Genomic DNA, 24,570 nt, shown 5'->3' with positions numbered 1-24,570 from the left:
GGGGAAGGAGGGGCTCGTGTGAATGCTCATTTGCAACCTTCCCAGCCAGCCTCTGACAAGCAGCCCCTGGAGAAGCCCTATTCAGTTAACGACTATGTGATTCACTTAACAACCGTGGCAAAAATTGATTCAGGACCGCATGATTCGTTTAACAGTAATCTGCTTAGCAACCGTGGCAAAAAAAAAAAAAAGAAAGACGTAAAATGAGGCGCGACTCACTTAACAACCGTCTTGCTTAGCAATGGAAATTCTGGTTCCAACTATCGTCGTAAGTTGAGGACTGCCTATATCAAGAATAAAACTAGGCAAGCCTAGCTTAGTACAACCCCAGAGTCGTCCTCCTCCTCCTTCTCTCCACAAACGTCTCTACCCTTTAGCACTGATGATGTTACCTACTTGGGTAATGAAACGTCTGAGAGAAACCACCAAGCTCAGAAAGGAAGCTTCACAAACACGTGGCGCAACCTAGGACCATGATGGTGAACCTATGGCACGAGTGGGCACGGGCGCCGTTGCCAGCTGCTCTTTTGGTTTCCGGCGGGCCGGACAGCTGGTCTTTGCCAGGTGCCGGAGTGCCAGAAAAATGGCCGGGAAAATGGCTGTTTTGGAGCCATTTTCACGCCATTTCTGGGCCGTTTTCAGGGCTGTCGGGGGTCGTCTTATACGCCGGGGGTCGTTCTCCTGTAACCAGGCAGACCAGCCCGAAAGGCTCTGGCGATCCGCTAATCAGGCAACTCAGCTGGGATCGCCGGAGCCATGGAGAAGGAAAAAAGTTTTCCCCCTCCAGCTTGCTTACCTTAGCTGCTAGTCGCAACACTTGCCTTGCTTCCCTTGCCTGCAATCCATTCCATCAGCAAGCCACTCCCTGCCTGCAATCAAGCAGGACTTCAACTCCCAGAATTCCTCAGCCAGCAAAGCAAACCTGGCTGAGGAATTCTGGGAGTTGAAGTCTACGAGTCTTAAACTTGCCAAGGTTGGAGACCCCTGTTCTATTGGGTAAGTTTTTTTTCCCCTTTGGGAGCTTTAAAAAAAAATAGTTAATTGGGGTTTTTTTTAGTTGTTCTTTTTTTAGACCTAGCCATTTAAAGTTTAGGAAGTTTTAAATTTAGCTTTCATATAAAAATAAAAATAAAATAAAATAATATTTGTGCAGCTTTCTGAGATTTAGTGTGTTTCTGTAGTGTTTCACTCTAACTACACAAACACACAAAATCTCACAAAGCTGTACGTGGAATTTTGTGTGTGTAAAGTGTGAAAGTTGTTTTTTTGGGGGGCTTTTTGTGGCTGTGTGAGGTTCCTGCTTGTTGCAGGGGCCATTTTGGGTCTAGCACAGCTGCTTTTACATTGTGGGTGAGCCAGTTGTGTTGTGTTGTGTTGTGTTGTGTTGTGTGTGTGTAAAGTGTGAAAGTTGTTTTTTTGGGGCTTTTTGTGGCTGTGTGAGGTTCCTGCTTGTTTCAGGAGCCATTGTGGGTCTAGCACAGCTGCTTTTACATTGTGGGTGAGCCAGTTGATGTTTTTTTAATTTTTATTTGGTGTGCGTTGGAAGAGGGGTAGTCTTATACGGCGAGTATAGCCCAAACCCTATATTTTAACAGGAAAAGTCGGGGGTCGTCTTATACGCCGGAAAATACGGTACCTGAAAACGACCCGAAAAATGGCCCCCAAACGGCCTAAAACAGCCTGAAAACAGCCCAAAAAATGGCCTGGAAAACGGCAAAAAAACAGGCATGCATGCACCAATCAGCTGGTCTTCAGATTTCCGGCACTCTGACGCACACACATGCATGTGCATTCCGGTTTGGGCACTTGGTGCCAAAAAGGTTCGCCATCATCACTGATCTAGGAGAACAAACTCATCAGGACAAGATTCAGCCCTTCCGTTTGCATTTAAAAAAAAGACACAGGCCCCTCTTTTGAAGGCAGCAAAGTCCACATTTTGGACAGAGAGGAGGGCTGCTTTGAAAGAGGGGTCCAAGAGGCCATCTGTGTCCAAACTGAACAGCCCTCCCTCCACAGAGGGGGAGGGATATGAACTCCTATTAAAAGGAGCCTTGGTGGCGCAGCAGACTAAAGCGCTGTTAAGTAGCACCAGCTGCCTGCAATTACTGCGAGTTCGAATCTCACCAGGCTCAAGGTTGACTTTCCATCCTTCCGAGGTAGGTAAAATGAGGACCCGGATTGTGGGGGCAATAAGCTGACTTTGTATAAAAAAAAGAGCACCGCTTGGGGGGGAGGCCGAAAGCCCTACTAAGCAGGTATATACAAAAAGTATGAAGGCTATTGCTTAAAAGCATTGTAAGCCGCCCTGAGTCTCCGGAGAAGGGCGGCATATAAATCGAAATAAATAAATAAGTAAGTAAGTAAGTAAGTAAGTAAGTAAGTCATCTATCTCCAGTCTACAACAGTCCTTTCAGCAGTTCCCAAAAGGAAACCATTAGCATCACTCAGGTGACCCTGAGGACACAGGTAAACCTTCAAGCGGCCTCAACGACTCTCTAAAAAGGATGCAAATGACCAGCTGTCTGCAAGGAATATCAATCCTTCCATCCTCCGCCATTCAGTCAGAACTGAGGATGCTTCTTGGGCGAGGAGCGAAATGTCTTCGAAGAAAAACATAGGTACTTGAAAAAGCACCTTTGGGACAACCATGACCTGGATGATGGAGAAACTCCATAGACACTAAGTGTCACCACTTCAACCTGCATTTACTCTAGTGCTGACATAAGGAGGAGAAGAGGGGGGCAGCTGGCAAGAGGACGCTTGACTTTTCACCTACTTATTTTCCCTGAAGATAATATCCCCTAGGAGATGGGATGGGAGGGGAGACATTCCTGGGAGCTGAAGTAGTAGATATGGGGAGAGTGATTTGGAAGATGGCCAATGAGACGCAGAGAATTGGGGAACGGAAAGGGAAGGTTTGGGGTCAGGAAGTCAGTGTTGGCTACGACATAATCGGGGACAGATTGTCGTGCTTAATAAATGAAAGATTTCATCAAAGACTATCTGTTTGGAAATGCAATTTATTTGAGACGACATCGAAACCTGACACTAAGCTCAGAGAGCACTAAGGACCCCACAAACTTCCTCCTCTTCTCCACAAACCCCACTTCTAGCTTCTAGCACTGATGATGTTCCCAAGCTGGGTCACGAAACGTCTGCAAGAAAACCACCAAGCTCAGAGAGCACCAAGGACTCCACAATCCTCCTCCTTGCATCCTCCTCCTCCTCCTCCTTTCTGCAAACCTCTCCCCCTTCTATCATTGATGATGTTACCTAGTTGGGTCATGAGACGTCTCAGGAAAACCACCAAGCTCAGAAAGAACCACCAACGTTCCACGTTGAGCTACGTATATAGTTCTGCCTCCAGGCCTCTCCCGGTCTGCCACGTTCTCCCGTGGCCATTCGCAGGAAAAACCCTTCCGCCCGTCATGCGGTTTTGGCAGCCAGGCACGGGGCCCAAAGGTCCGTCTAGCAGTAGCCAGATTCACAAATTTCTTCTGACCTGCCCACCATCGACCGGACAGGCAGTTTCACAGAAGGCACCTGCTAACGTGGGCCTGCGTCCACCCAAACCCAACCCCTCGGCACCCGTGGAGCCGCTGTCGAGACCTACCTCCTGGGCTGGAACCGGCAATCGTCTTCTCCGCTGTCGGCCTCCTGAAGGTGCAAGAGAAGAAGGGGGAGAGGGGCGAAAGGAAAAAGGATTTAGCGCATAATCCATGCACAGGGTAAAACGGTCGAGTTACGGCAATCAATGAACTCTTTTTATTAGGTAGAACATCAGAAAAAACATGATAAGCAAAGTGTAATATTTAATACTGCACGTCTTTGTTGCTTGTATCCTTAAGATTTATATTGACTGTTTCCCTATGACTATCATTAAGTGTTGTACCTTAGGATTCTTGATGAACGTAGCTTTTCTTTTATGTACACCGAGAGCGTATGCACCAAATTCCTTGTGTGTCCAATCACACTTGGCCAATAAAAAAATTCTATTCTATTCTATTCTATTCTATTCTATTCTATTCTATTCTATTCTATTCTATTCTATTCTATTCTATTCTATTCTATTTCTATACTATTCCATTCCATTCTATTTTTTATTCTATTTTATTCTATTCTATTCTATTTCTAATCTATTCTATTTCTAATCTATTCTTTAATTCTAATTCTAATTCTAATTCTAATTCTAATTCTAATTCTATTCTATTCTATTCTATTCTATTTCTATACTATTCCATTCCATTCTATTTTTTATTCTATTTTATTCTATTCTATTCTATTTCTAATCTATTCTATTTCTAATCTATTCTTTAATTTAATTCTAATTCTAATTCTAATTCTAATTCTAATTCTAATTCTAATTCTAATTCTATTCTATTCTATTCTATTCTATTCTATTTCTATTCTATTCCTTTCCACTCCATTCTATTTTTTATTCTATTTTATTCTATTCTATTCTATTTCTAATCTATTCTATTCTAATCTATTCTTTATTTTAATTCTAATTCTTATTCTATTCTATTCAATTCTAATTCTAATTCTAATTCTAATTCTATTCTATTCTATTTCTTTTTCCTTTCCTTTTTCTATTCTATTTCTATTCTGTTCTATTCTAGTAACAGCAGCAAGGATCATATTTGCACAATATTGGAAAAACGAAGAAATGCCACGAGACGAAGAGATAATTGGGAAGATACTGGACGGTGCAGAAATGGACGGACGAAGATTAACCGGGAAGAAAACACAGAATATTATCAAAAACGGACTTTTATTTTATCAGGGGTTGGAAAAAAAACAACAGGTGGAGATTAGGAGTGTAATCTGTATTGCTGGTTTTCATAGCTGAAGCAGGACTAGAACTCACAGCCGCCTGGTGATTGGCCCAAAGTCACCCAGCTGGCTTTCGTGCCTAAGGCGGGACTAGAACTCACCCTCTCCTGGTGATTGGCCCAAAGTCACCCAGCTGGCTTTCATGCCTAAGGCAGGACTAGAACTCACCGCCTCCTGCTTGCTAGCTTATTGCCTTCACCACCACATCAAACTGTTTGCCTTAACTAACAGACCAAACTGTGTACAGGTAGCCCTCAACTTACAACCACAATTGAGCCCAACATTTTGGTTGCTAAGCGAGACATTTGTTAAGTGAGCTTTGCCTCGTTTTACGACCTTTCTTGCCACTGTTGTTAAGGGGACCACGGCAGTTGTTAAATCAGTCACACTGTTAAGTGAATCGGGCTTCTTCCCCGTTGACGCTGCTTGTCAGACGGTCGCAAAAGGGGACCCTCCTTTTTTTTTTGTAATAATTTTTTATTTTATTTTATAATGAAGTATATAAAAATTCCAACTTCAATTCAACAGTGCGTTGTCCGGGTACAAATCATTTTGGGAAGTAATATTCAAAATATTTACAATAATATTCATCGCATTTGTATCAACATATATTTTCTGAGGTTTTCGCGGGTGTTTGTATGTAGGTCTTTGGTTATTCGGGTTTTCTCCCGCGTAAACAACAACACAGCTCACCAGCTCAAATCCCCCTGCTACTCAGACTAACCCAAGCACAACCAAGCCCCCACCTAAACAGAACACACACCCATCCAATCAGAGCACAGCCAACCCCCCATCCAATCAGAGCACAGCCAAACCCCCCAACCAATCAGAACACACCTCCACCCAATCAGAACACAGCCAAGCTCCCACCCAATCAGTTCACACCCCCACTGGCAGTTAAAAGGAAGAAACAGCTGCGATCACACACATTGCTCCTAGAAGCACGAAGCCAAAGACACCAGCCTGAAGATGACGAATGAGACTTCGTCGAAACGTTGCCAAGACACCTCCAACTTTACGCGGGAGAAAACCCAAATAACCAAAGACCTATATATATATATATATATATATATATATATATATATATATATATATATATATATATATATATATTATTAATATCAATAATATCCATACTATTTCTTTAACCAATTTCACACATCTTCCTTGTATCACTCACTGATCCTTTCCTATATGTCCCTGTTTCGAGCTCCTGTTTTTGTCAGCTAGCCATTGATCAAATAAGTCCCAAGTCAAAAAAATATTCCGTTTCTTTCTTTTCCTGAATTGTTAAGTGTTAAGCTTGTCCGTTTCTGCACATTCTAATATTTTTTTTCTAATCGCATCTTCGTCCGTTGGGATCTCTCCACTTTTCCACTGTTCTCTTCTTCTTGATGGCACGTATCGCATTTTTCGGACTATTAAGACACACCGATTTGTAAGACGCAACCAAGATTTCAAAGAGGTAAGTAAGAAAAAAAAGGTTTTTTGCCCTCCCCAGGCGCCAGGAGCACTCTGCAGGCCTCCCAAACCCTCTGCGCATCCCGTTTTGGTGAAAAACAGGCCCATTTTTCACAAAAAAATGGGGTGAGCGGGGCAGGGCTTTAGGAGGCCAAAAATGCCTGTTTTCGGTATATAAGACGCACCAATATTTCCACCCACTTGGAGGGGGGGAGTGCATCTTATACTCCGAAACATACGGTAATCACTTTGTGTTTTTGTTTGTGTGTGTGTGTTTAAATGTCAATATGCCTTTCCTTCTATTTGTTCAACCCCCCCCCACAAATGGTGAACAGCGACTAGCCATTAGCAATTCTGACCATAAAACAGAAGTTGTACGGCACCCGTGAGAAATCCCTGGACGCGTCCCGGCCTGCAGAAAAACTCCTCCTGGTTCTCCTTTGGGCCTTGCCCGGAGCAGGCCTGGGAAAGGAACCAGTTCAAACAAACAAAGCACGGATCCCCGGGTGAGAAAAAGGGCTACCGAATTGCGTAAACTGGCTTGTTAAGCTGGGCAGGGCCCACACACCCCACCCCCAGGCTCCGCAATGTGCTGGTGCTTGCGGAGAGCTGCCTGCCGGGCTGCCCTTCTGATTGAAAAGGCATCGGGCATAGTTGCGGAGGGGCAGGCTGGGAAGCTGCTGGAATTACCCTCGGCAGCAATGGGGTGGGGGGTTTTTAAAAACGGGGGCTGCACGTGGCATAGGAGGGTCCCCTGAGACCCCACATAGGCAGAAAGAGGGTGGAAAGGAACTCGGAGAGGGTTTAGGGCGGTGTTTTCAAACTTGGACACTTTAAGAGGGGTGGGCTTCCACTCCCAGAATTCCCCAGCCAGCAATGCTTTAAGAGGGGTGGGCTTCCACTCCCAGAATCCCCCAGCCAGCAATGCTTTAAGAAGGGTGGACTTCCATTCCCAGAATCCCCCAGCCAGCAATGCTTTAAGAGGGGAGGATTTCCACTCCCAGAATCCCCCAGCCAGCAATGCTTTAAGAGGGGTGGACTTCCATTCCCAGAATCCCCCAGCCAGCCATGCTTTAAGAGGGGTGGACTTCCACTCCCAGAATTCCCCAGCCAGCCTGCTTTAAGAGGGGTGGACTTCCATTCCCAGAATTCCCCAGCCAGCCATGCTTTAAGAGGGGTGGGCTTCCACTCCCAGAATTCCCCAGCCAGCCTGCTTTAAGAGGGGTGGACTTCCATTCCCAGAATTCCCCAGCCAGCCATGCTTTAAGAGGGGTGGGCTTCCACTCCCAGAATTCCCCAGCCAGCCTGCTTTAAGAGGGGTGGACTTCCATTCCCAGAATTCCCCAGCCAGCCTGCTTTAAGAGGGGTGGGCTTCCAGTCCCAGAATCCCCCAGCCAGCATGCTTTAAGAGGGGTGGGCTTCCACTCCCAGAATTCCCCAGCCAGCAATGCTTTAAGGGGGGGTGGACTTCCATTCCCAGAATTCCCCACCCAGAATGCTGGCTGGGGAATTCTGGGACTGGAAGTCCACCCCCCTTAAAACCGTAGTGCTCCTTTCCTACGGGGTGCGGGCTCAAGCTGCACATTTGAGGATGGGCCACCTGGGGGCAGCAGAGGGCAGCTGCTGGAGTTGTGTTCCAGAGACTCATGAAGGATCTGAGGCTGGCTTCAAATTACAGGTTAACAGAGTTGGAAGGGACCTTGTAGGTCATCTAGTCCAACCCCACCCCCAAGCAGGAGGCTTAAGGGGCAAAGGAGAGCCGAGAAACTCACAATAAAATTGCTATTTTCCTGTTCTACATGGGGAAGGGGTCCTTTATTAAGGAAAGGTAAAAATGCAAAAAATGAAGAGGATGTCGACTTGTTCTCCAGGGCAATCCATCACAGATCTGACAGCCAGTTTGGTCTAGTGGCGAAGGGACCAGGCTAAAAATCATGAGGCTGTGAGTTCTAGTTGCCACTTTAGGCATGAAATCTGACTGGGTGTCTTTGGGCCAATCACCAGGAGAGGGTGAGTTCTAGTCCCGCCTTAGGCATGAAAGCCAGCTGGGTGACTTTGGGCCAATCACCAGGAGAGGGTGAGTTCTAGTCCCGCCTTAGGCATGAAAGCCAGCTGGGTGACTTTGGGCCAATCACCAGGAGAGGGTGAGTTCTAGTCCCGCCTTAGGCATGAAAGCCAGCTGGGTGACTTTGGGCCAATCACCAGGAGAGGGTGAGTTCTAGTCCCGCCTTAGGCATGAAAGCCAGCTGGATGACTTTGGGCCAATCACCAGGAGAGGGTGAGTTCTAGTCCCGCCTTAGGCATGCAAGCCAGCTAGGTGACTTTGGGCCAATCACCAGGAGAGGGTGAGTTCTAGTCCCGCCTTAGGCATGAAAGCCAGCTGGGTGTCTTTGGGCCAATCACCAGGAGACGGGGAGTTCTAGTCCCGCCTTAGGCATGAAAGCCAGTTGAGTGAGGCTGGGCCGATTACTAGGAGGCTGTGAGTTCTAGTCCCTCCTTAAGCATGAAGGCCTGCTGAGTTATTTTGGGCCACTCACCAGGAGACGGTGAGTTCTAGTCCTGCCTTAAGAATGAAAAGTGACTTTGGGACAGCCCTTCCCTCTCACCCCAACCCACCTCACAGGGTTGTCGTGGGGAAAACAAGGAGGAAGATGGATCTATTCGCGGCCTGGAGTCATTTTCAAAACATAATAAAGACGGGATTTGAATAAACAATAAATCATATTTAAAAGCAACCTACACCCTCATTCTCACCCCAGCAATATTTTTAGTATATATTTTTTTCTGATTCAGCAGAAAGACAGCATCTTATTACTCTGTGTCATCTCTTTGCAACACACGAAAGGTAGGTCAGGCATTGGGATATATATATATTTTTTAAAAACACCAGTCGGATTCAAGGTTGAAAATTCAGAAGTGATTTAAAATTTGCTGAATCCTCAGACTGAATTAATTTAAAAACTTCCCTCTCTCTCTCTCTCTTCCTCCCTCCTTCTCTCACACACTGTACACACACAAAGAGTAAAAAATAATACACCCACACACACATATATATAGATAAAAGATAGTAACCCAGGGAGACAATTAGAGCAACTTAGAATGAGACTAAACTGTTTGATGAATGGTTGCTGAAATTGGGTATGTCCAGTTTAATAATAATAATAATAATAATAATAATAATAATAATAATAATAATAATGTTAATCTTTGGTGAGATTCACAGCCTTTGAGGCTGGTTAATAGCTCAGCAGCTTGAGTCCTAACCAAGGACCTAGGAACTGTTAAGGTGGTGGTTATTATTATTATTATTATTATTATTATTATTATTATTATTATTATTATTATTATTATTATTATTATTATTATTCATATTTCTATGCCACCCACTCTCTGAGGACTCTGGGCGGCTTACACCAAAGACAATATACTAAATACTGTCTTTGTAAATAAGAGCCTGTAGTACAGTGGACTAAAGCACTGTTATTAACAACTGCTGCTTGCAATTACTGCAAGTTCGAATCTCACCAGGCTCAAGGTTGACTCAGCCTTCCATCCTTTCTAAGGTAGGTAAATTGAGGACCCAGTTTGTGGGGGCAATAAGCTGACTTTGTATAAATATACAAAAGGATGAAGGCTATTGCTTAATGCATTGTAAGCCGCCCTGAGTCTCCGGAGAAGGGCGGCATATAAATTAAAGCAAAAAAATAAAATAAAAATAGCATATTGCCCCCCAACAATCCGGGTCCTCATTTTACCCACCTCGGAAGGATAGAAGGCTGAGTCAACCTTGAGCCCGTGAGATTTGATCCGCTGATCTGCTGAACTAGCAGTCAGCTGAAGTAGCTGCAGTACTGCACCCTAACCGCTGCACCACCTCGGCTCTTCTAATTTTTTAATGAAAAGAAGGATTGGGGGGGAACATGATAGCAGCCTTCCAATATTTGAGGGGCTGCCACAAAGAAGAGGTGGGGGGGGTGTTCAATCTATTTTCCAAAGCACCTGAAGGCAGGAGAAGAAGCAGCAGGTGGTAACTAACCGAAGAGAGAAGGAACCTGGAACTAAGGAGAAATTTTCTGACAGTGGAACTACTTGCCACCAGAAGTTAGGGATGCTCCAACACTGGAGGTTTCCAAGAAGAGATTGGATCGAAGATTTGTCTGAAATGGGATAAGGTCTCTCGCTGGTGCGCAGGGTTGGAGTAGAAGACCTCCCGAGGTCCCTTCCAAAGCTGCCGTTCCGTAATCCTGGGAATCCGTTATAAGGATGGCTCCCAGATGTGGGCTGGCAAGGAGCCGCGCCAAGCTCTGGGTGCAAGAAGCGGGGACCACTCCCTTGTTTCTTCACGACTCTAAAAATCTGCCAGAAAAGTAGGAACCGCCGTGCCAAACTACAAGCCCTAGCAATTCTCTCCCCCTTGCCCCCCCCACCGCATTCACAGCCAGCTGGCTCGGATTATTTGGGGCCGCCAGATGAAAAACATCTGGATGTCAGCTGCCTCCTTCGGCTGGAGAGATGCGGATTTTCCTGGCGAGGGAAACGCAGCGTCTTGGCGCGCGCATGGCGCTAAGACTTCATGTGAACTGCGAGCCACAGATTTGGTCAGCGACCGACGCGGAGACCTTGGAGTCCATCCTTCTGCTCGGGACAGGAATCCGAATCTCTCAAAAGGATGGTTGTCCAGCTTTCGGTCGAGCCCGTCTAATGAATCCCAGAACTGTAGAGTTGGGGGTATGGGGGGGGAACCTCAAAGGTCCTCTAGTCCATCCCTCTGCAATGAGCAGGAAGACCAATTCCATCATCCAGGAGAGGTGGTTGTCCAGCCTCTTCTGGAAAAGACCCAGAGATGGAGAATCCACTGCACAGTCTCTCCTCCTCCTCTCCACAACCCCTCCTCTCTTCTAGCACTGATGATGCTACCTAGTTGGGTCATGAAAGGTCTGCAAGAATTCCACCAAGCTCCAAGCTCCAAGGATGCCAGTCTTCCTCTTCCTCCTTTTCTTCTTCTTCCTCCTCCTCCTCCTCCTCCTCCCCCATTCCCTTCAAGCACTGATGATGTTATCTAGCTGGGTCATGGAATGTCTGCAAGAAAACCACCAAGCTCTGAGAGCCACAGTCTGTCTGTCCTCCTTCTTTTTCCTCCTCCTCCTCTTCCTCTTCTTCTTCTCCTCTTCCTCCACCTCCTCCTCCCTTCTAGCACTGATGATGCTACCTAACTGGGTCATGAAAGGTCCGCAAGAAAATAAGCAATGTCAGAGAGCACCAAGGACCCTCACAATACTTTTTTTCCTTCTCCTCCTCCTCCTCCTCCTCTCCACAACCCCCATCCCTTCAAGCACTGACAACATTACCTAGTTGGGTCACAAAACGTCCGGAAGAAAACAACTGAGAAACTGAGAACTGAGAAAACAACGTAAGAGCCTTGGTGGCGCAGCAGACTAAAGTGTTGTTAAGTAGCACCAGCTGCCTGCAATTACCGCGAGTTCGAATCTCACCAAGCTCAAGGTGGACTCAGCCTTCCATCCTTCCGAGGTAGGTAAAATGAGGACCCGGATTGTGGGGGCAATAAGCTGACTTTGTATAAAAAAGAACACCGCTTGGGGGGCCCAAAAGCCCTACTAAGCAGGTATATACAAAAAGTATGAAGGCTATTGCTTAACGCATTGTAAGCCGCCCTGAGTCTCCGGAGAAGGGCGGCATATAAATCAAACCAATCAATCAATCAATCAATCAATCAATCAACTGAGCTTAGAGAGCACCCACAGTCACCCACCTCCTCTTCCTCCTCCTCCTCCTCCACAAACCCTCCTCCCTTCTAGCACTGATCATGTAACCTAGTTGGCTCATGAAACGTCTGCAAGAAAACCACCGAGAGCCCCCAAGGACCCCCACACTTCCAACGTTTGAGCCCCCAAATATTCTCTTCCGTTGTTAAGAGGGCTCGTTTGCTCTGGTCTCGTGATGCTCGCAAAATAGGACACAAGCAGACAAAAGGCCGAGCTCCCCCCCCCTCCGGCGTCTGAAGGGCATAAGTAGGGCAGCGGCTGGCATCATCACCCTCTTCCTTTTCTGTTCTGCCAAGGTCACGTGCCCCCCCACCCTCCCACCCCATTCAGAACAGGCTGAGCCACTGATTTCCCCCCCCCCCCCCGTTATCTTTCATGGTGTAATCAGGATTTTTACGACATTATAATTGTTTTAAGAATTGAAATCTGGGACATTTTATGGCTGCTGTGGGGAGGGTTCCCCCCCCCCCGAGGATGCTTGATTTATTGTGACGCATGTCATGCCGTCTGGCGCTGAAGGAGGAACGCGCCAAGCACCACAGCAACCGGATTTCTTGCCAAAGGAAGGAAGGGGGGAGAAAAAAAATTTTGGGGGGGGGAGAGGCTGCACCATCCCCAGGAGAGACAGCTGTTCTCCTTCAGTGGCCGAGCGGCTGCCAGCCTGCGCTGGGCACGGCCCACTTTCTCAGCGGGAGGACTTCCTCTCAGGGTCCCAACACCTTGGCCCTGCGCTCATCCTTCCCCCCAAACCCCTTCCTTCCTTCCTTCCTTCCTTCCTTCCTTCCTTCCTTCCTTCCTTCCTTCCTTCCTTCCTTCCTTCCTTCCTCCAGGTTCCATCTTCCACGAAGCAGACTTCGGCTGCTCCAAATTCCTTCCCTGTTTTTTCCCATTGAGGATGGAAGAGCAACATTTGGTCTGTTTGCCTCTCATCTGTCTCTATCTGACCAATTGTCTTGTCTGTCTGTCTGTCTCTATCCATCTATCTACCTACCCATCCATCCATCCCTTCTCCCTCCTTCCCTCCTTCCCTCCATCCCTCCATCGCTTCCTCCCTCTTTCTTTGTCCCTCCCTCCACCTATCCATCCATCCATCCATTCATATAACTATCTACTTATCTACCTACCTATCCCTCCCTCCTTCCCTCTATCCATCCACTTATCTATCTACCTACCTACCCATCCATCCATCCATCCACTATCTACCTACTATCTATCCATCTATCCATCCATTCCTCACTCCCTCTATCCATCCATCCATCCACTTACCTACCTACTATCCATCCATCCATCCCTCCATCCACTTATCTACCTACCTACCTATCCATCCCTCCCTCCCTCTCTATCCATCCATCCATCCATTTACTTATCTACCTGCCTACCTACCTATCCATCTCCCTCCCTCTATCCATCCATCCACTTACCTACCTACTATCCCTCCCTCCCTCTATCCATCCATCCATCCACTTATCTACCTACCTACCTATCCATCCCTCCCTCCCTCTCTATCCATCCATCCATCCATTCCTCCCTCCTTCCCTCTATCCATCCATCCATCCATCCACTTACCTACCTACTATCCCTCCCTCCCTCCCTCTATCCATCCATCCATCCACTTATCTACCTACCTACCTATCCATCCCTCCCTCCCTCTCTATCCATCCATCCATCCATCCATTCCTCCCTCCTTCCCTCTATCCATCCATCCATCCATTTACTTATCTACCTGCCTACCTACCTATCCATCTCCCTCCCTCTCTATCCATCCATCCATCCATCCACTTATCTTCCTGCCTACCTACCTATCCCTCCCTCCCTCTCTATCCATCCATCCATCCATCCACTTATCTTCCTGCCTACCTACCTATCCCTCCCTCCCTCTCTATCCATCCATCCATCCATCCACTTATCTACCTACCTACCTATCCATCCCTCCCTCCCTCTCTATCCATCCATCCATCCATCCATTCCTCCCTCCTTCCCTCTATCCATCCATCCATCCATTTACTTATCTACCTGCCTACCTACCTATCCATCTCCCTCCCTCTCTATCCATCCATCCATCCATCCACTTATCTTCCTGCCTACCTACCTATCCCTCCCTCCCTCTCTATCCATCCATCCATCCATCCACTTATCTTCCTGCCTACCTACCTATCCCTCCCTCCCTCTCTATCCATCCATCCATCCATCCACTTATCTACCTACCTACCTACCTATCCCTCCCTCCCTCTCTATCCATCCATCCATCCATCCACTTATCTTCCTGCCTACCTACCTATCCATCTCCCTCCCTCCCTATCCATCCATCCATCCATCCATTTATCTACTTATCTGCCTACCTACCCATCCATCCCTTCTTCCCTCCCTCTCTCTCTCTATCCATCTATTTATATATCTACTTATCTACCTACTGTATCTACCCATCCATCCATCCATTCATTAGCTACCTACCTACCTAATCTATCTATCTGTCTGTCTGTCTGTCTGTCTATCTACCTATCTACCTACCCATCCAATCTCTCTCCTATCATCCATCCATCCATCCATCTATCTATCTATCTATCTATCTATCTATCTATCTATCCATCCATCCATCCATCCATCCACCCACCCACCTACCTACCTATATCATCTCTCTATCCCTCTACATCTCGGTCATCTATCTTCTATAACCCTCTTGCTTAGCAACGGACATTCTGGCTCCAATTCATAGTCGTAAGCCGAGGACTGCCTTTCCAGGAAGCCGCGGAGAAGGAGCAGGACCGCCAGCCGGAGCAGCCCCATCTCGGGCTCCCCAGTACTGCTTCGGTTTTAAACTCTCACCCCAGCCACACCTACCGGGTGGGAAGCCCTGCTGGCCAGGCTCAGAGCTGGCCACGGTTCTGTCCCGAGAGTCCGTTGTGCTGACCTTCACGTTGTGGAGATCGGGGCTCAAATTGTAGCCCCACACAACCATTGGCTCTGTTGAGCGGTCTTTTGGGGGCAGCGCTATGTCTTCAGAGCCACCGAAGGGCCTCGCCATCAGGAGGTTGTGAGTTCGATCCTAGGTAGAGGCAGATGTAGGGTCTCCTCAGTGGTGAAATCTAAACTTTCTTACTACCGGTTCTGTGAGCGTGGCTTGGTGGAGGGGGTGTGTGTAATGTGACTGGGTGGGCATTACCAATTTTTTTTTCTTTTAAAACCTTTAAAAAAAGGTTTTAAAGCCTTTAAAGAAAGGCTTTTTTCCTTTTAAAAGCCTTTGATGATCAGGCAACTCAGCTGGGATCGTCAGAGGCTTTTGAAAGAAAAAAAAAAACTGCCGATCAGGCAACTCAGCTGGGATCATCAGCTGACGATCCTTTGACGATCCCAGCTGATCCGCCCAATCATCAGAGCCTTTTTTTCTTTTCACTTTTAAAAGCATTTTTTTGGCCGAAGAGGTTGTAGAAAAAAATGCTTTTAAAAATTAAAAGAAAAAGCCTCTGATGATCGCGCAGCTCAGCTGAGCATGGGGGGGGGACACAGGGATTTTTGCTACCGGTTCTCTAAACCACCCGCCGCCACCATCACTACCGGATCGGGCGATCCGGTCCGAACCGGGAGCATTTCACTCCTGGGTCTCCTGCTTGGGCAGGGGGTTGGACTAGATGACCCGCAAGGTCCCTTCCAACTCTGTTCATCTGTTTCCTGGAGACACGGCTGGCTGTGGCATTCAGAAGGTTGCTGATAGACCAGGATTATTTCAAATTCAGGCCATCCCTCAGCAATCTTGCCAGCCCTCCCAGACAGCAAACAGAGCAGATCAAGCACAGGTAGCCCTCGAGATACGACCATGTCTGCTCTTAAGCAAGACTGTCCTTCAGTGACTTTTGCCCCCCCCTCCCCGTTTTATGACCTTTCTTGCCACCGTTGTTAAGTGAATCACTGCAGTTGCTAAGTCAATAGTAGCGTTGATAAGGGAACCTGGCTTCCCCCCCCACCTCGACTTTGCTTGCCAGAAGTTCGCGAAAGGGGATCCCGCCTGACCCCGGGAACAAACACTGCGACCGTCATAAAGAGGAGCCGGCTGCCGAGCGAATTTTGATCACAGGAGGCGGGGGACGGAAGTGTGAAAAACGGTCCTTAAGTCCCGTTTTTCGGGGCCGTTGTGACTCCGAACAGCCACTAAACGAATGGTTGTAAGTCAAGGACTACCTGTAACTGGACTTTGTTGTAAGGCTACATTAACAGAACCTTGCAGGTCTGAAAGGACGAATCGCCCGCTGTCGCTTTTACAGCCCTGTCAGTTTAGACGGCTCTTATCTTAATTGCTTCCTCCGCCCATTATGCAGCTCAGGGCTCATTCAGCTTTTATCAGATTGTTCCCCGGCCAGAATCTCTTCCATTCATCCCACAAGGTCAACCCCGCCTTCCCAAATCCTGCCTCTGTGCATCTTTTCGTGGGACGGCACTGCAGCTGAGGGGGCAGCCGTGCAACCCCAATAAAGATGCAGCTGCTTTAGGCAGTTGCTGATGAGTCCTTGGGGGGGGGGCGGATGTTGCTTTTGAGCCCACATACTGCCCGGCATTGGTCCCCAGACTGACAGGGATTCTGCCCAATCTCCAGAACGAAAGGAAGGCCGCCTTTTTTTTCAATTGGAGAAACTGAGGCCTTTTTGATTGCAAAGTAGGAATTCCAGGAATCTGCTAAACCAGTGGCTTTCAAATGGTGGACTTCCACTCCCAGAATCCCCCAGCCTGCATGCTTTAAGAGGGGTGGGCTTCCACTCCCAGAATCCCCCAGCCAGCCATGCTTTAAGAGGGGGGGACTTCCTCTCCCAGAATCCCCCAGCCAGCAATGCTTTAAGAGGGGTGGACTTCCACTCCCAGAATCCCCCAGCCAGCAATGCTTTAAGAGGGGTGGGCTTCCACTCCCAGAATCCCCCAGCCAGCAATGCTTTAAGAGGGGTGGGCTTCCACTCCCAGAATTCCCCAGCCAGCCATGCTTTAAGAGGGGTGGGCTTCCACTCCCAGAATTCCCTAGCCAGCAATGCTTTAAGAGGGGTGGGCTTCCACTCCCAGAATCCCCCAGCCAGCATGCTTTAAGAGGGGTGGGCTTCCACTCCCAGAATTCCCCAGCCAGCCATGCCTTAAGAGGGGTGGGCTTCCACTCCCAGAATCCCCCAGCCAGCCATGCTTTAAGAGGGGAGGACTTCCACTCCCAGAATCCCCCAGCCAGCCATGCTTTAAGAGGGGTGGGCTTCCACTCCCAGAATTCCCCAGCCAGCCATGCCTTAAGAGGGGTGGGCTTCATCCCCCAGAATTCCCCATCCAGAATGCTTTAAGAGGGGTGGGCTTCCACTCCCAGAATCCCCCAGCCAGCCATGCTTTAAGAGGGGTGGACTTCCACTCCCAGAATCCCCCCGCCAGCCATGCTTTAAGATGGCTGAACATCAACTCCCAGAATCCCCCAGCCAGCATTCTGGGTGTTGAAGTCAACGTATCTTAGAAGTTTGCGAAACCCCCCTGATGTAGCCCAACAGCAGCCCCTGCAGTGCTGACTTCCGCTCAGCCACAAGAGTAGGGAGGAAGGCTCCCTTTGGAAGAGAGGCAGCGTTTCAGCTGTTGTAGCCAACAGCTACTACTAACGTGCCTCCTCTGTCCTCTTAATAGTCATGTTACACTTGGCAATTTTGTGGTTTGGACGCTCTTGCAATGTTTTGGCTCTGGTCCCTCCTCTGGGGAAACAAACAAACAAACACAAACATTATTTACTGCAATGTGCCTTTTGCCAGGGAGAGGCCCAGCCGCCACTAAAAAATTAACGATTTAAAACTAAAACAAAAGTTGGATGTTACACAAACCTTGTAAAACCGGCGTAGAACATGGTGGAGCTGCAAGGGCTTAACAATAACACGCAGGTATAAATAATATGCTACAACTGACGCCCCCCCCACACTTCCCTTTGCAAAGGGATTTCCTGCAGTTTTTTCCAGACGTGGCAAATTTAAGAGGGGTGGACTTCCAACGCCTAGAATTTGCCACGTGTGAAAAGCATCGGACTGGATTTGTGTGTTTGCGTGTGCGTAAATTTTTATTAATATCTTTGATTGCAATAGCACTATCTAATACAAAGTAAACTTAGAAAAAAGACAATTGATGAGGAGAGGAGAGGAGAGGAGAGGAGAGGAGAGGAGAGGAAAGGAAAGGAAAGGAAAGGAAAGGAAAGGAAAGGAAAAGGAAGAGAGGAAAGGAGTGGAGTGGAATGGAGAGGAGAGGAGAGGAGAGGAGAAGAGAAGAGAAGCGAAGAGAAGAGAAGAGAAGAGAAGCTGGAAAGGAAAGGAAAGGAAAGAAGGAAAGGAAAAAGAAGAGAGGAGAGGAGAGGAGAGGAGAGGAGAGGAGAGGAAAGGAAAGGAGGAGAGGAGAAGAGAAGGAAAGGAAAGGAAAGGAAAGGAAAGGAAAGGAAAGGAAAGGAAAGGAAAGAGAAGGGAAGGGAAAAGGAGAAGAGGAAAGGAGAGGAGAAGGAAAGGAAAGGAAAGGAAAGGAAAGGAAAAGGAAAAGGAAGAGAGGAAAGGAGAGGAGAGGAGAGGAAAGGAAAGGAAAGGAAAGGAAAAGAAAGAGAGGAGAGGAGAGGAGAGGAGAGGAGAGGAGAAGAGAAGAGAAGAGAAGAGAAGAGAAGAGAAGAGAAGAGAAGAGAAGAGAAGAGAAGAGAAGAGAAGCTGGAAGGGACCTTGGAGGTCTTCTAGTCCAGCCCCCTGCTCAGGCAGAACCTATACCATTTCAGAGAAAGATATAAAGTGCAAGGAGGGAAAAAAGGAAAGGAAAAGAAGATAAGAAAGAAGATAAGAAATATACAGGCAGTCTTTAACTTACAACAATTTGTTTAATGACTGAAGTTACAAGGGCACTGAAAAAAACTGACTGTTTTCACACTTACGACCATTGCAGGGTCACATGATCAAAATTCAGACGCTTGGCAACTGACTCGTATTTATGACGGTTGCAGTGTCCCAGTGTCACGCGATCCCCTTTTGTGACCGTCTGACAATCAAAGTCAATGGGGGAAGCCAGATCCACTTAACAACTGTGCTATTAAGTTAACAACGGCAGTGATTCACTTAACGACGGTGGCAAGAAAGGGCATGAAATGGGGTAAATCTCACTTAACAAGTGTCTCGCTTAGCAACAGAAATTTTGGGCTCAATTATGGTCGTAAATCAAAGGCTACCTGTATAAAGTGAATTCCAGTTTTCATCACAAATATAAAGAAATGTAGTCCCTAACATTACAAATGTTTTATCTCTTCATCTCATGTCCCATTTCTTATCTATAAACAAGTCCATAAAATATCAACTTCTCAGTCCTGCCATCGGCAGAAAGTCCATAAAGGGTAGCCAAAGGTAATGACACATCTTGTTTGAAACGTGATCAAATAAGCCAACTTTAAATCCTTTCCCTTTACTTCTAATATGCTTAATCTTCAGTTCATTCAAATGTTCTTGTCGGAATTGGTTTCTGTTCATTTCTTCTCTGTCCTATTACACAAGAGTTCTTCAAGGCTTCAAAACTCTTTTTTTTTGCAAAAGCAATAGAACAATATCCATCTTATTTTTTCTCGGTTTGTTATTTGTATTTTCCTTTTAAATTTTAAAACCTCCGCCAGTTTCTTTTGTAGATCCAGGGGAACATGCTTTCCTAAGTCATTCTTTTCACCTGCCAGTCGTAAATCCATTTTCAATACCGCCTCCATTTTCAATATATTTTTGTCATATATAAAGTTTGCTGTCATTTCTTCAAATCATCTATAGAGGCATTGTTGATATTGTCTCTATAGTAATAGTTTCTGATTCCATTGTTCAAACGTCTGCTTTAGTATTTGTATTGCCACAATATTTTGCATCACCGTTCACGCCTGTGTATCTTTCCTCTACTGAAAATCTTCCGTTTCCTGCAACGTTCAGTTTTTAAAATCGCAAAATTGTTTACTTATGTTACCTCCTGTAAAATCCAATCCAAGTTCTATTTCCCAGGAGAAGTATTTTTATCGTTAATTCCAAAATCTCCTTGTAAAAAAAATTCAATATTCCATTCTCTCTCTCTCTATATATATATATTTCTATATTTATCTGGGGCCTTTAATCCATTAATATCTCTCTAAGTTCACAATCCTATTTACTTTTCTGCTGTATATTTCAGATTCTTAAGCTTGTGATTAAAATTTCCTTTCGTTCGGGACTGAAAGCAAACTCGCCCACAGTTTTCGAGCTTGCTGTTCTGAAGGTCTCTAATAGCTTAAAAGAAGTTAATAAGCCATTTCCAGAAGTGATTAGAAAATGAGGTTTGCAAACTTAGCGTCCTTCGTGCCTCCATGGAGGACTTAATCGGTAACTCCCTAAATCTCCACCACTTCTCAGTGCTAGAAGGGAGTGGGGTTTGTTCTTTGTCTATATACAAGTGTCTTGGCAATGACTTTTTTTTTTTATTGAAAAAGTTTTCAAATACAAATTTTTCCCCCTTTTTTCTCCCCCCCTAGCCCCCCCTCACCACCCGTCCCCCCTGTGACTTCTTCAAAATAAAAACCTAATTCATAACAGATTATATACTATTTTACCATCCCCTTACTCCCTCCTCCAAATACTGACCCTTACTTTCTAATAATATTATTAATATTATTACTTCCCCCTTTTACATTTCAAACTAACATTCTACTATAACATTGTGTAATAACTTCTGATTTAGCACAGTAATATTGTTATGACTCCCAATTTAGTAATAATCTGCCCTTTTTCCTCCCCCATACATAGATCTACATATTAATATAACATTTCAAAACAACCTTCCACTTTAAAACTATATAATAAATCCTAATTTAACATTTATTCAACTCTGTCCATTTCCTTCACTCCCGTAAATATCTCTCTTAAACATCCCTGTTCTTAAACTAAACAATCATTAAACTAACCTGTATCCACCCACATTCAATGACTTAACAATAAACAACAACCCAATCAAAGAACCAGCAAGGACTTGTCCATGCTGACAGAGCAAGCCACTGTATATAAACAGAGCAAGCCCTACCTCCTTCTAGCACTGATGATGTTATCTAGTTGGGTCATGAAACGCCTGCAAGAAAACAACTCAGCTCAGAGAGCACCAGGGACCCCACAGTCGTCTTTCTCCTCCCCTCCTCTTCCTCCTCCTTCTCCTTCTTCTCCTCTACTCCATAAACCATACTCCCCTCCAGGACTGATGCTGTTTCCTATTTGGGTCATGAAATGTTTGCAAGAAAATCACCCATCTCAGAGAGCACCAAGGGACCCCACAGTCGTCATCCTCCTTGTTAGGAAATTGTTATTACCCAACTGGTTGGCCAGGAAATATATAAACCAACATTGTGGGTTTGTAGCTAAAAGTATTTCGTAGCTTTAAAAACTGGGTTGCCTCGTCCTGCATCCTGATTGGCTGAGCTCCGTAGCCAATGCATTTCAGGAGAGCTGAATGATGGTTTGTGTGGATGCTACACCATTTAACCTGCTGATGTGCTGTAACTATATTTGATCTCTCTGCATGATCGTGGCTCTTTATTGCTTTTCTAATATTTATTGACTGTTTTTATATTGAACCGTGTTCCTGAATGAAGCTTAAAGAAGATATCTGTTTTATTGTATTTTTCTACAACTGGTAAGAAGACCTTTATATTGGAAAATATCCCTGGACTGATCTTTATCTCACTTTATACGTGTATGACTTGGAATGTTTTTGGATTATGATTTTGCTTTTTCCCTAAAAGTAAAATATTAAAGCCAGCATGATATTAAAATATCAAGCTGGCCTGGCCTAAATCTTCTCCCCTTTTTAAATATAAATTTTAATTTGTTTTTAAATGATGGGGTATTTTAAATTTGTTCAGCCAAATTATTTAATTCGTTTTTATTCTGTTTTAAATTTTTTGTATTTATGTGTTTTATCCTGTGGCTGTTCACCGCCCTGAGTCCTTCGGGAGTAGGGCGGTATAGAAATTTAATAAAATAAAATAAATAAATAAAATAAATAAATTATCAAAACCCAGTTTGTTTGTATGTGAACTGTTATTATCCTCAATCATTCTCAGTCGCTTTCGTGCGTAAACTCAAAGGGTACTTTGCTCAATAACCCACAACATCAGTTATGAGACAAGAATATCCTTAACACTCCTCCTCTCCACAAACCGCACACTCTTCTAGGACTGATGCTGTTTCCTATTTGGGTTATGAAACGTCTGCAAAAAAAAACCAACCCAATTCAGAAAGCACCAGAGACCCCCCAGTCCTCCTCCTTTCCATAAACCCCACTCCCCTCTAGCACTGATGATGTTACCTAGTTGGGTAATGAAATGTCTGCAAGAAAAGAACCCAGCTCAGAGAACACCAAGGACCTCACGGACTCCCTTTTCCTCCACCATCCCTCCTCCTCCTCCTCCACTCTGCAAACTCCACTTCCTTGTAGGACTGATGCTGTTACCTAGTTGGGTGATAAAATGTCCAGGGGGGAAAAACCACCACTCAGAGAGCAGCATGGACCCCACACTTCCTTTTCTTCCTCCTCCACTCTGCAAACCTTGGTAGAGCCTTGGTAGTACAGTGGTTTAATGCACCCTGTTATTAAGACCAGCTGCCTGCAATTTCTGCAGGTTCGAATCTCGCCAGGCTCAAGGTTGACTCAGCCTTCCATCCTTTCTAAGGTAGGTGAAATGAGGACCCAGATTGTGGGGGCAATAAGCTGACTTTGTATAAAATATACAAAAGGATGAAGGCTATTGCTTAACACATTGTAAGCCGCCCTGAGTCTCCGGAGAAGGGTGGCATATAAATCAAATTAAAAAAAAAAAAAAAACCCTCTCCCTTCTAGGACTGATGCCGTTTCCTAGTTGGGTCATGAAACGTCCAGCTAACACATTTTATTCAAACTTTAGCGAGTTGCAAAAAAAAACCTGTTAGCGGGAAAAGGGCTACGGGGAAGGGGGGGCTGCTTCTCATTTCTAAAGAAGAGAGACGTCGGCTGCGCACGAGAAGGTTCGGTGTTCCGGATGCGAAAACCGCAGTCAAGGTTCCTCACATTAGCAAAAAAAAAAAAAAAGCATTTACAGAACGAGAAGAGGAAAAAATAACCAGCCGCCAACACAAGCCCATTGTTCTCAACCGGAAAAGGGGGCTCGGTTGCCCCTCCCCACCCCATCCACAGCTGTCTTCTCCAAACAGGTTTCTGAATCTTTTTCCGGCTGCCGACAACACCGAAAAACACCCGACAGATGAATGGCTCCCCCCCACCCCCCGTTAGAGAAGGGGGGGTACATGCTTACAGCTCTTCTGGTTTTCAAGAAGCCCCTTGTTTCCCCCCCCGCCCCCCCCCCCGGGTGGAGCATCTTAAGCACCTCAGCTTGCAACACTAGAATCAGTTTGGCCTAGTGGTTAAAGGCATCAGGCTAGAAACCAGCAGACTGTGAGTTCTAATCCCGCCTTAGACATAAATGTCGGTTGGGTGACTTTGGGCCGATTCCCAGGAAACGGTGAGTTCTAGTTCCAGCTTAGACACAAAAGTAGGCTGGGTGGCGTTGGGCCAATCACCAGGAGGTGGTGAGTTCTAGTCCCACCTTAAGCAGGAAAGCTGGTTGGCCGACGTTGGGCCAATCACCGGGAGGTGGTGAGTTCTAGTCCCGCCTTAGGCAGGAAAGCCAGCCGGGTGACTTTTGGCCAATCACCAGGAGGTGGTGAGTTCTAGTCCCGCCTTAAGCAGGAAAGCTGGTTGGGTGACTTTGGACTAATCACCGGGAAGTGGTGAGTTCTAGTCCTGCCTTAGTCATCAAAGCCAGCCGGGTGACTTTGGACCAATCACCAGGAGGTGGCGAGTTCTAGTCCTGCCTTAGGCAGGAAAGCCGGTTGGGTGACGTTGGGCCAATCACTGGAAGGTGGTGAGTTCTAGTTCCGTCTTAGGCAGGAAAGCTGGTTGGGTGACGTTGGGCCAATCAGTGGGAGGTGGTGAGTTCTAGTCCCACCTTAAGCAGGAAAGCCAGCCGGGTGACTTTGGACCAATCACTGGGAGGTGGTGAGTTCTAGTTCCGTCTTAGGCAGGAAAGCCGGTTGGATGACGTTGGACCAATCACCAGGAGGCAGTGAGTTCAAGTGCTGCTTTAGTCATCAAATCTGGTTGGGTGACGTTGGGCCAATCACCAGGAGGCAGTGAGTTCTAGTCCTGCCTTAGGCAAAAAGCTGGCAAGGTGACTTTGGGCCAAACACCAGGATGAAAAATGGTGATAAATGGTTATTTTCAGTGGTGTAACAGTCACTAAGGTGGAACGCAGTGGCTCAGTGGCTAAAGACGCTGAACTTGTCGATCGAAAGGTTGGCAGTTCAGCGGTTCGAATCCCAAGTGCCGCTGCGTAACGGGGTGAGCTCCCGTGACTTGTCCCAGCTTCTGCCAACCTAGCAGTTCGAAAGCAGGTAAAAATAATGCAAGTAGAAAAATAGGGACCCCCTTTGGTGGGAAGGGAACAGCGTTC

At 46.3% G+C, this 24,570-nt stretch overlaps 1 protein-coding gene across 1 annotated transcript in view; it reads right to left on the bottom strand.

Annotated features, from left to right (window-relative positions):
• The window catches only part of SSH2 (slingshot protein phosphatase 2), a 155,477-nt gene that overhangs the window by 88,530 nt on the left and 42,377 nt on the right, over positions 1-24,570 (bottom strand). The window contains exon 2 of the mRNA XM_087890356.1: positions 3,614-3,657. Within this exon, the coding sequence (XP_087746482.1) occupies positions 3,614-3,657 (44 nt within the window). The remainder of the gene's footprint in view (positions 1-3,613; positions 3,658-24,570) is intronic.

The sequence above is a fragment of the Pantherophis guttatus genome, chromosome 1, assembly GCF_059756535.1.
Source record: "Pantherophis guttatus breed Tessera chromosome 1, ASM5975653v1, whole genome shotgun sequence".
NCBI classification, from domain to species: Eukaryota; Metazoa; Chordata; class Lepidosauria; order Squamata; family Colubridae; genus Pantherophis; species Pantherophis guttatus.
Note: the sequence above shows the minus strand (reverse complement) of the source record. Positions and strands in the feature narration are given on the sequence as shown.